The sequence below is a fragment of the Sceloporus undulatus genome, chromosome 2, assembly GCF_019175285.1.
Source record: "Sceloporus undulatus isolate JIND9_A2432 ecotype Alabama chromosome 2, SceUnd_v1.1, whole genome shotgun sequence".
Taxonomy (NCBI): Eukaryota; Metazoa; Chordata; class Lepidosauria; order Squamata; family Phrynosomatidae; genus Sceloporus; species Sceloporus undulatus.
Window position 1 is genome coordinate 146,410,841 of NC_056523.1, and position 12,354 is coordinate 146,423,194.

The 12,354-nt window shown below is 42.4% G+C and overlaps 1 protein-coding gene across 2 annotated transcripts in view; it reads left to right on the plus strand.

The window, feature by feature from the left end:
- The window catches only part of GAA (alpha glucosidase), a 30,290-nt gene that overhangs the window by 12,058 nt on the left and 5,878 nt on the right, over positions 1-12,354 (plus strand). For both annotated transcript variants that reach the window (XM_042451729.1, XM_042451728.1), the window contains exons 9-16: positions 1,360-1,470; positions 3,120-3,233; positions 3,403-3,487; positions 6,676-6,793; positions 7,120-7,253; positions 7,459-7,610; positions 9,874-10,022; positions 10,540-10,681. In XM_042451729.1, coding sequence (XP_042307663.1) covers positions 1,360-1,470; positions 3,120-3,233; positions 3,403-3,487; positions 6,676-6,793; positions 7,120-7,253; positions 7,459-7,610; positions 9,874-10,022; positions 10,540-10,681 — 1,005 coding nt within the window. The remainder of the gene's footprint in view (positions 1-1,359; positions 1,471-3,119; positions 3,234-3,402; positions 3,488-6,675; positions 6,794-7,119; positions 7,254-7,458; positions 7,611-9,873; positions 10,023-10,539; positions 10,682-12,354) is intronic.

A 12,354-nucleotide genomic window follows, 5' to 3' on the forward strand; every position in this document is an offset into this window, starting at 1 on the left:
AATTCATACATTAAAAATTATAAATTAAAATTCAGCTGGATAGGTCTGGTGGAAGATTAATCTTTATTGATATTTTAAATTCAGACAGCTGTCAAATCTCTGGGTGACAGTTGCTAGCCTAGTCCCAGCTGACTGAAGTAAATGTCTTCCAGAGGACCTGAGTGTACAGGGCAGATCATACAGGAAAAGGAAATACTGTAGGTAACATGGGTCCAAACCATGTGGGACTTTAAAAGTAATAACCAACACTTCTCCAAATGTCTTTGGAAAGGAAAGGGAATTGTAAAGATGCACAGGAAAGGAAAGAACTACTTCTGTGGTGACATTCTAGCTTTGGAATACCTCCCAAAGGAGATCCAACTAGCACCAATAGTGTATTCATTTCACACCAAGTTAAAATCTTCCCATTCCTTTGCCATTTTGATTTGCTAGTCATTTATTCTGATCTCCCCCCCCCCTCCAAAATAAAGAGCTGGCTGGACATTTCTGTTTGTTTTATTTTACTTCTCTCAGTTTTATTATGAATGTTCTGTTATGTTTTGGTGTGAAGACTTGGACATTGCCCTGGAATGTGTGTTATTGTGGGTGAAGGGTGGGCAAGGAAAAAAAATGTAAAGAAATAGTGCAAAGTTTTGGCCCTGCTTTCTGCACCAAACAGAAGAGCTATCTCTAAACCAGACTGGCCTTTCCATGCAGGAAAAGGCAGCTGGGAGAGGGAAGGAAAAACAGCAGGAAGGGAGGGTTAAGTAGTTCCTCCTCTCCTCCACTCTATTTTTATTGGAAAATCCAAGCTAGATGTTTTTGTGAAAATGTGCAGCTTTGTGTGGTTTGCAGTCTGAGTCTCAGAATATGAAGAGGTGAGGTACTTCCACAAGCAGAGAAAAGCCTGACTGTATAGCTGCACGGGTGTCCACTCCGCATGCTATGTGCCACCTTTATTTGTCTCCCTTGCTCCAAAGGCAAAGAGTTTTGTTCTTGACTCTACACTGTACTGCATTGTTCTTTGTGTTGATAAACGTCTTTGATTTAGGAAACAGGGACTGAAATACTGTATCATGAAATATAGAGAAGTTCTTTTAAACTGAGAGCTGTGATTCCAGGTTTATCTGATACTATCTTGAAATTTAACTCATGCACTGAGCAACATATCGGTGAAAGACTTTACAAGGGCAGTCAGAATCAAAGAGCCACACCTAAGTTAACAGCTAAATTGGCTAGAAGAAGTAACCTTATCTCACTATTTAAACAAGAACAGAATGAGAATCAGTAACTAAAGACTTACTACACTATCACTGTCTTTCTGCTCCTGTCAGATCCATTATGTTCTAGCATGTCTCTCTCCCTCTGTTTCTTTTTTAGGATGCTGGTATCAGCAGTTCCAGTCCTGCTGGCACTTACAAACCCTTTGATGAAGGCCTGAAGCGTGGAGTTTTCATCTTAAATGCAACTGGACAGCCTTTGATTGGGAAGGTGAGTCTGGGGCCTGAATCATGAATCTTGGCACGCAAGGAGACATTTTGATTCCAAGCAGGGTTTTAAATTAATGGTTTAATCTGGGTTCTAGTAGTGGTTGGGGTGAATGGAACAAAGAAAGCAGAGAGTATATCATGAGACCTGGACACAGCAAGAAGAATGAGTTTTACCTAAGTCTACCTGCCAGCATACTCAGGGATGGTGTAAGCTAGCATGGCTGGGGAAGGGGGAGTGATGCAGTATCACTGACAGTCCACCATAGGAACTCTCACTAGCCAGATGATACATCCAGCAGTCTGCTAGTCAATCTGTTTTAGAAGGAGTTCTGTTCCATCTAAAGATCCAAATTTATAGTGTGGGAATCTCCAGGATCCTCTGCCACATCTAGATTCCCAACTAGCTGAAGTGGCAAGAAAAGCATCTGCATAATAAATAAATAAATAAATAAATAAATAGTTACAGCTCTTAAATTAATCTAATTTGGAAAGAGTCACCTATGCGTTGCTACATTACATATTTACTACTGTAATGTTCTCTATATAGGGCTGTCCTTCAAAAGTGTCTGGAAGTCTCAGGTTCTAGCAGCTAGGCACAGAATTGGGATTGTAAAACTTTGAAGTTGAAAGAAAGACCTGCAGTTTCTTTGGCACTTTTCTTCTAGTGCTGACAGTGTAAAATCCAAGGTCTTGTTTTTAATTTCCAAGCCTCAAAAGCCTTAAGCCCTGGGTTTTTAATGGACAGTCTGTCTCATTCTGAATGTGCCATTAATTTGAAATTGAAATTGAAATTTTTATTTTTATCCCGCTTTTCCGCGATGATCAAAGCGGCGTACAGATTAAAATTTCAGCATCAAAATACATACATAAAAATAAAAACATATAAAAATCAGATTAAAAATTATTACACAGCGAGCTGAGTTAAATCCATAAACATTACGAGAATCAGTTACAAAATAGGGAGAAAGGAAATATCACAACTCATGGGGGGAAAGCTTGATGAAAGAAGAAGGACTTCAAATTAACATTAATATGAGATCCTCTGGAGTATGCCATTATCTTCAGGGAGGGCAGATGGGTGTTTTCCTCTATGTTGCTCCCAAATTGTGGAATGCATTCCTTTCAGAATTACAATCAGTCTCCTCTCTTGATACTTTTAGAATAGGCATTATAACATGTCTTTTTAATGTTGTATTAATTTTATTTTTCCACAGGCCACCTTGGTGGTTGTCATAGAAAGGTGTTACATAACTTCAGTGAATACAGTAATAAATAAAACAATACAGTACACCTGGAGTTACGCAGGGTGAATAGTATCTTTTTCCCCCCATTGAGCTGCAGCTACCATTTGGTGGCACTACAAACCAGGTTATGAAAAGTCCATTCTGAGTGCCACAACAGCCATATTTGTAGAATGGCACCACTCTTGCATTGATAGTCCCTGTCAGGCACCTGTGAAATGTGCAGGAAGACTCAGCTCTCAGACAGGACTTGTCATACCAATTTAGTATGTTGTCTTCCCTCTTGTCCCACCTTCACACAAGGAATTTCAGAAGATTGGGTCTACCAGTGACACTCTGAAGGTTACATATAACCACAGCATCATTGTGCACAAGGGTACCTGAGAGCTCTGATCTTTTTATCTTTCAGGTTTGGCCCGGTCCTACCGCCTTCCCTGACTTCACCAGTCCAGAGACACATCAGTGGTGGCATGATATGGTCAAGGATTTCCACGAGCAAGTTCCTTTTGATGGCATGTGGATTGTGAGTTTCCTGTGCTAGTGGTACCACTGATGTTGCAGCCAGGAACCTCTTCTTGGAAAGGGAAAATTACTGTACATGTGGTTCTCCAAAATTTTTTGCTTTCTACTGGAACACTGATTGAAGTTCACAAATGCCCTCTCTATCCATCTCTGTCCTCCTTTCTTCCTAGGATATGAATGAGCCATCAAATTTTGTGGAAGGCTCTGTGGAGGGCTGTCCAGACAACAAACTTGAGGCCCCACCTTATGTTCCAGGTAAGAAAGAGCAGCCAGCAAAGATGGATTATAAATAGTAAGTGTTTGCTGGAGCTGAAGAATCAGATATCAGTAGAATACAATAAACCTCCTCAGGAGAGACAAACAGCCAAACAGGAAAATAACAAGAGAAATTCCCATTTCCAATTATTTTCAGTCCTCTTGGGAATAGTCATGAAAATGAAAATAGCTTAGTTCAGAGCACTGCACAGATCAGAATTAGGTTAGTTGTGTAACAAAACCATGAGCTCCCCTGCACTCACTCACAGAGCCCTAATGAGCTTCTCAGCGGCCTGTGGTAGGACAATCAAAGACTCATTTCTTCTAAATATTCTGGACTAGCAAGAAAGCTCCTACTGTTTGTCATGAGATCTGCTGTGTCTATGTTCCTAGTGTCTGAGTTGCATTATAACTGGGACAGTGTCAGTGTTATAAACAGGTCCCATGCAGAAACACACTATTATTTGGATTACAACTCCAGGAATTCTACAACCTGGGAGTTAACAGTGCCCAAAAGGAACATTCCCACTCTCTGTGTTTTCTTCAATAGATGCAGTCCTTGCTTATCAGATACTTACCTAAGTCCATTTTAGTTCTAACTAGAGTAGAATCATTGAAGCAACTACATGCTGTGACTCATCATTCAACAGTTCAGGGGCTCTACTATAATTGGGAATAACTAATATCTCATACTACCTGAAAGCAACTGAAGGAATCATTAAGTTAGAAAAAACCCTTGCCCATCTGTTGTGTTCGGATGGAAACTACCAACATGCTTCACTTATAATTATGCTGGCTAAGGCTGGCTTATATTTGCAGTATAATGACATTTGAAGGGCCATGCGACTTCCAGTCCAATGACATTTGAAGGGCCATGTGAATTCTCATTCCCACTTCACATCAGTAAAGGTTGTGTAGGCAACTTTACAAACATAACAAAGCTTCTCAGCTTCCTTCAGTCTTTTGCTGTGGTTCCCAAACTTTGGTGCTCCAGATGTTTTGGACTTCAGCTCCCAGAATTTCTCCCTGTTTGCCAAGCTGGCTGAGGCTTCTAGGTACTGAAGTCCAAAGCGCTTGGAGGACTAAAGTTTGGGAGCCACTCTTTTAGAGGAATTTCACTCGTTATTTCAGATACAGAGCAACAAACTCTGGCAAGAACAAAAATGATTTGCTAATATACATGTTTGAAACCTTGGGTGTGTTAAGGTCTTCTGCATTGCAGTCCAAACAGACAGATACCATGCTCTGGACAGTAGGACAATGATCAACTCAAGCTAGGAGGGAAGCAGAGCAGTTGCCTTTTGTTGGGGTTTGCGTTTAGGATGGGGTTGAGTTGCTTTTTCATTTGTTTGTTTTTTGGTGGTTCCTGCACAGTGAAAGTGTTTTGCTTTTTTTTTTGATCATTCATTGATAACATAGCCTTTATTTGCTTGTAGTTTCCTTGATTTTTATATTCCTGAGATGTAGCCGCATGATTGACTACATTGTGTATTTTAGATATTGATGCTTGTTATATTATTGTATGATATCACAGCTAACATGCTGAATAAACATAGCTTCTCTGAGAAGAACAAACAAATTCGTTGGAACAAATGCTGGAAATTCACTAGTCCTTTGGACAAGCAATTGCAATCATTCAATTTATATTTTGGCAAGGATATGTTTTTCTCATTCACGTAACTATGTAGGGTGTCAGGAAAGAGCTGGTAAGCTATAAAGGCAAATCAGATCATGTCTGATTTGGGTGCTCCAAATCCTAAAAACATGACCAACTCAGCTCTTTATGGCGCGGTACAGACCTCCCAAAAAGGGAGGCCTCCCGGCGCCTTCCCCCCCATAGAGAAGCAGCAGCCACCAATCCGCACGGGTTGCCTGCAGCAGAAAAAGAACCCGCAAAAAGCGGGTTCTTTCTACACTGCAGCTGCGGCGTAACAAGTGCGCCACTGGTGCACTTGTTACGCAAGCGCAGCACTGTGTAGATGCCACACGGTACTTGCATAACAATGGCAGCGGCTGTGTGTACAGGGCACCGCCATTTTGACACCCTCATCATGTGCTATGGTTGAGGGGTGTCTGGAAACACCCTAGCACATGATAAGGGCGTGATCAAGGCCCATATGTACTGGGCCTATGATATCTTTCTTATAGCAAGAGATACCATGAAGCTCTAGACACATAAGTGTTCCAAGGATATTGCTTTTATTTCTTCCCTCAAGAACAATAGCTGCTGTTTATTAATGATCCTAAGAACTATTGATATCTTGAGAGCTCACTTTAACAATCCTTCACTTTCCTGCATATAACTCCCTGGTTGAAACAGCTTCACTAGCTACTGGTTCGTTTCAAAGTGATGGTCATGACCTATATAGTCCTATATAACTTAGGTTCAGATTATCTGAAATCCTGATCTCCCTATATGAACAGGGTAAGGCTTTCTCTCAGTCATGCTGCCATCACAGACTTACTTGGTGAGAACACAGGAGGGGAGGGGGCTTCAGTGGTTACTCCCTTCCTCTGGAACTCCCTTCCATGGAAAGCTAGGCTTGTTTACCTTTCACTGGCAGGCAAAGAGCTGTTTAGTCAAGCAAGCATTTAATAAATAATTGTAGGGAGGCTTACTGTGGGGGGAGGGGTGCTTTGTTTTGAACTTCTATATTTTTAAATGTTTTAATCTATTGTTTTAATGGGATAATTTACATTGTGTTTTAAAATTTTGTTTGTTTTCTTGAGCCTCTTTGGGTCTCACACCAGGAGAAAGGCATCATATACAGTGGGACCTTGGTATCTGCAGGGGATCCATTCTGGACCCCCTCCCCGCAGATACCAAAAGCCGCAGGACCTCAAGTCCCCTTGTCCCTAATGGTCCCTTTGTCCCTAATGGTGGCGCGTGCACATGGCCATGCTGCTATGAAGAACAACGGAACTTCAGGTGAAGTCCTGTTGTCACTAATAGCATGGCTGCATGCACGCACCACCACTGAGGACAGCAGTGACTATCCCTAATGGTGGTGTGGCCACATGCACGTGCCATCATTGGGAACAAGAGGGGCTTGCTGTCCACAGATGCTTAAATCCACACATGGCAAATACGCTGATAACGAGGCCCCACTGTAAATGAAAGAAATAAATAAATTTCTTTTTGACTCCCATGTAAGGTATTCCTTGCTTACCCCCCCCCCCCTTCACAGGTGTGATAGGTGGATCCTTGAGGACACGAACTCTCTGTGCCTCCAGTAAGCAGCATCTGTCTTCCCATTACAACCTGCATAGTCTTTACGGGCTGACAGAAGCCATTGCGTCCCATGAGTGAGTATTATATGGAGCACTGCAAGCTGGGTAGTTCCTCATTAGGAACTCTGCCCTTTAAAATGGAGGGCCTCTAGGGTATAAGCTTGGAGGAATAATGCTGCAAAATCATTGTATTGGTTTTAGGGTAGAGCTGGCAAGTTGATTCCTGACCGAGCTTTAGCGAAACCACATCACACAGTATTTCTGGGGTTCTCTTAGTATCTGCTCATTCATTGCACTGGGAGTTGAGTTGTATATAATGAGGAATTTGAAAGACCGAGGCTCCACATCCACAGATGTCAGTTTCTAACCTGCCTGCTGGCTTCCCTTCTTTCTTTTCTCAGTGCATTGGTGAAAGTGCGAGGGAAGCGTCCATTTGTGATCTCACGTTCCACCTTTGCCAGCCACGGTCGATATGCTGGCCATTGGACTGGGGATGTTTTGAGTACCTGGGAGCAGTTATACTACACAATACCAGGTAGAAATATTTGGAAAACCTTCCCAGTGTATATTTTTTTAATCTATGCTACCTTGAGGCTCTTTCATGTCTCCACAAGAGTCTTTTCCTGCAGGGATGAATTATGTGTATCCACCAGCACTCTCTCTCTCAATCCATTATTCCTCCTGTCCGTGCCTGTGCCTTTCCTAATCCATTCCATGCACCTTCCTTTCTTGACCCACAGCGGTGCTGCTTTTTAACCTTTATGGTGTGCCATTGGTTGGTGCGGATATCTGCGGTTTTGTTGGTGACACCTCAGAGGAACTTTGCGTGCGTTGGACCCAGCTGGGTGCCTTCTACCCCTTTATGCGAAATCACAATGACCATAGAAACCTGGTAAGAATGGTGGCAAGTAATCAACCTTGCCATTTTTTAAAGATATACATATTCTGAATGGGGTGCTGGAGAGGGTTTCATTAACTTGATTTAGAAAGTTCAAATGGGAATTGCTTGAACCTGAGGCAGGAACATAGCTCAATCCAGGATAAGAGAGTAGTGGACCATTTATTTGGATTTTACCGTAATCTGTCTCCATTATGCCAGGCATCAAGTACAGTACAAAGACAGCTTGTCAAGAAACTCCTTTCTTCCACCCTGTCCCCCACATGTTCTAGAAGAAAGGTGGCCAAGTTCAGCCTCCAGCCCCTCAGGCATCCCCAGGGGCCAACAAAAAATTATTTAAATTTTTTTTAATCCAGAATACCCACAAATGCTGTCTAGGGGGTGTATGGAAGGTATTTCCATCGTGTTTGGACTCCCTCCAAGGATCAAAAACGATTTTTTGCAACATTTTTTTAAAAATTATTTGACCCAAAATGTTCCAAAACAGCCCCTGGTGAGCATGGGATGCATTTCTGCCAAATTTTGTGGATCAGTTTAGGCTTAGGAGGGCCCCTTTATGAAACCCAAAACATGGTAAAAATGCCCCCAAACCCTCCAGGGGTGTTTGGGGGCAATTTGGGAGGGGGGTACAGTCCTCCAAGGTCTTCTGTGGACCAATGCAGCCCCCTAGCCTTCTACAGTTGCCCACCTCTGTTCTAAAAGCGGAACCCCAGGGAAAGGCTTCTTAGTCCAGCTTTTCCAATGAAGTCAACAGCATAGACTAGTAAACATCTAGGGGTAGTCATGTTGGCCATAAAGCAAATCCAATAACATTAAAAAAAATCCACCAATTAGTGATGCTTTTATTGACCAAGCAAAATGCACAATATACATGTTGCAAGTTTTCAAAGCTCCACTTACTTTTTCATCAGGCAAAGGTGTTTAAAACCATACAGGAGAAAAAAAATTGAAGATGTTAGTCATAGGCCTGCATTTTGCTGTTTTTATTCTTATGATATGGAGAGGTATTACTTGCTGACTAGTGTTCTTTCTCGGGGATCATATATCTTCAGCCAAAGGTCCCAGCAGGCCATGTGTATCATTAGTAAAACAACTATTTAAATAAACTTCAGTTTCCTGCCATTGCAAGCAGGTGTTTTGCATGGGTCCTGAATAGGGACTGTGTGATCTTCTAGATGGTAGACTTCAACTTTCACCACCTCTTACCCATTGACATGCTAGCTAGGGCTGATGGGAGTTGCTGTCCAAAAACATTTAAAGGTCATGTTCCATGCCCATGGTTGTTTCTTTGCACCCACTTTCTCTGTAGTAACATAGAAGAAATAAATATAAGAACTTCATTGAAATTTCACTGGGATCCAGTTATATCCATAAGCGGAACATTTTTAAGGGTTTTAATAACAGGTAACATGATAAGAAGAGCCCTGCTGGATCAGACCAGATCTCTGTGTAGACTGGGTTTCTGTTCACACAGTAGCCAAATTTTTGCCTATGAGAAACTACAAGCAAGGCATGAGTGCAACTGCACCCTTTATTTCACATTGTCCCTGCTACTGGAGGTGATCTGTAGCCATCTTTACTAGTACACACTTAGCCCTAATTTTCATGAATTTATGTAAACAATTATCAAGCTGTCCCTAGTAGGCAGCTCTCACTATATCTTGTGACCATGAATTCCAAAGTGTAACTATGCATTATGTGAAGCAATGCTTTCTTTACCTGCCCTGGGGACTAGTGTTCTAGTATTATGAGGGAAGAAGAAAGGAATAATTTATTCCTGGGTGTTGTCCCCACTCTTCTGCTGTGCTCTGTTTTGTTCTATCTCTGCTAAGTCAAAATCAGGTGAGGGGGGCCTTTTTGCCATTGGCAGTTCCTGGCCCGACACAAAAGTGACACTGGCCCCATACAAAACTGTGACACTGTTTCTGCTAGTACAGCTTTTCAAGTTCTGGTTGGCACAAGCACACAGACTCACATGCTTTTTCACTACCACAGTAGGCCATGGAATAAGGACTTAATGTGGCATTCTGTTTCTGCCAAGTGTTGCCAGCTCCCTCCATGTTAGAGTGTCACAATGTCCCATAGAGGGAGGGGACATCTTGGTGAAATTAGAAATGACAATTGGCATCTAAATGTGAAGGTGGGGTGGGGGGTGGGGGAGAGGGGTTTCCTGAACCTTGGCTTGGCAGATCTGATGGTGCCTTCCCTGCTACCACACAAGACCACTCATTCCCTCATCTCCATTTCTGCTTTTCAGCCTCAGGAACCATATGTCTTCAGCCAAAGGGCCCAGCAGGCCATGAGAAAAGCCCTCTTTCTGCGCTACTCTCTCCTGCCTTACCTCTACACTCTCTTCCATAAAGCCCACTCTGCAGGAGAGACTGTGGCTCGGCCCCTCTATTTGGAGTGAGTAATTTGAATGCTGTGATCTGAGTGGAAGGTCTGGTGCAGTGCATCTCCTCCTAACTCAGGAAGGCAAATATTCTCTAAGGTCTCAAGTTACTAGAGCTTTAAAAAGTATTGGTGTGGGGAGGGGGAGGTTAGCTCTATAACACCACTGACCTCACTGGCTGGGAACTTCTAGTTGTTGTAGTCCATAATACTCGCTTTTCAAAGCTGTGCTATAGACAAAGAGTGGCATACAGATGTGATAAACTTCATAAGGTATTCTGGTGTCCATTAGTCTCACTGAAGGGCAGTGACACACTCTGTGTCCTGCACGTCTGAAGAACAGCAAGAGGACTACAGTAAAATCCCCCCTGGATTGCCACCTGGAGGAAGAGGCTGTGCCGGTGTAGGGAGATGTTGGTTGGAAAATGTACATTTTAATCACAAGGAATTCTGTGAATTCCTGCTGCAAGAGTTGTGGTCTTTTTGTTTTTCCTTTGTTTTCTTTTGTTTTGGGGACATATCCTTGCTACAGATTCCCAGAAGATCCAAATACGTGGAATGTTGATCGGCAGTTCATGTGGGGATCAGGACTTCTCATCACACCTGTATTAGAGGCAGGAAAGACTGAAGTCAGTGGCTATTTCCCATTGGGCACATGGTACAACCCTCTGACTGTGAGTATTGCTGCTCTGCTGACTGGTTGTGTAACCCACTTGAGGACATATCCGGAGGACACTCCAAGACCAATTAATTCTCATGGGGAATTTTATATTTAGCTCAAACGGAGTGGCTGGGGGTAGACAGCCCATGGAATCTTTTATCCAATGTCTACAGGGTCAGAATTCATAAAAGAACTCCAGAGGAAAGGTTTCCAAATAATGATGATAATTTTATTGAGGGGAAATAGACACACGCCCACATCCTAAAGAGGCTAAAGGGATCAAGAGGTTAAAAAATAAAAATAGAAGTGAGGCATCTCTCACAGTTAATACAACACTTGAATGAATCTTTTCCCAATGGCAGTGGGTCCTGGGTAGACTGTAGGACTCTGGAAGTTTCCATGGCACTGAGGATTGGCAAATTGCAGAGGTGCTAGTCTGACTGACAGGGATTCTGGCAGCAACCAAACTAAGCCAAAGAATGTGGCAAGACAACCCAATATTTATACCCCATATTCCCTATGAGGGCAGATTCCAAGGGGTTTGAAAAGACCAAAAGGTTTTGTTTGAAGTTCTTTGAAATGGGTATATAATTGCTTTGACATGTTTTCCAAGGTGATGGCACTGAAGTTTGAAAGGATTACAATTTCCAAGCCAAAGAGGCTCATTACAAAAGATCTCCAGTACCGTGTTTATCACAAATCTTGCATCCCTTTGTTCTATGGTCAGGGCAGTGTCACAACCTCCTTAAAATGTTTGACAAACCGGCAGTGCCTTTGCAACTCCTTCCTGCTCTGCTTGTGTGAGAGGAGTAGGCTGTGATGATGGCTCAGCATTCAGGGTCTTAAAAGGTTCACCTAGCCTATATTTTCTGATATCAAAAGAGGAAAGGTGTGTCAAGACCCCCATTGATCCTAACAGGTGGGCACATGTGAGCCTTAGGTGGTAGTAAAATGCAGTGGGCAGACTAGCATCTTATCTGGCCCTGTCAGCTCTAGAAGCAACCTTTCCTGTAGTTCTATACCTTGAGCACATATATTCATATCAGATGTTCTCTTACATGAGTCACCAGTAGAGATGTAAATCCTCAATTGTTTCATCCTCATATGTAAGGATGTATCATTACTCCCCACTGTGAAGAACAGCAAATACAGGTACACCTCAGCTAACAAAGTACTGTAGATGTGTTCCTGGATGTTACTTATTTAACAGAAAATTTGGTACCAGAGGCAGGAATTATATGGAAAGAATGGGGATAGGTTCATTTATCACAAAAAACAACTCAATATGTTTCAGCCAACTTTTTATTGGAAAGAAGTTTTACATACACCTTCCCAAACATAGCCAGAGATGATATTTTCATTCTCCAGGCTCTACTTCTCTTAACGATTCCCATTTTGGTGTCCAAGCATATAGCTATGTGTTTGGGTTTTTAAAAAAAAAGCAAATATGCTTCTGCTAGATAGCAAGGCAGGCTTATCTGCTCTTTTCTCCCTGTTTTGCTGTTACTGCATGATCAGTAAGCGATTCTAGAAGCAGCTGCTGTTTACTTTGCCTGTTGTAGTTAGGTACACAAGATTACAGTAGGATTGACTGTAGTAGAATCCTGCCCTTTCCCAGCTCACTTTATTGAATTTACTCTATACACACTGCTGCAACCTGACACTGAAAGACTGTTTCTCTAGTCC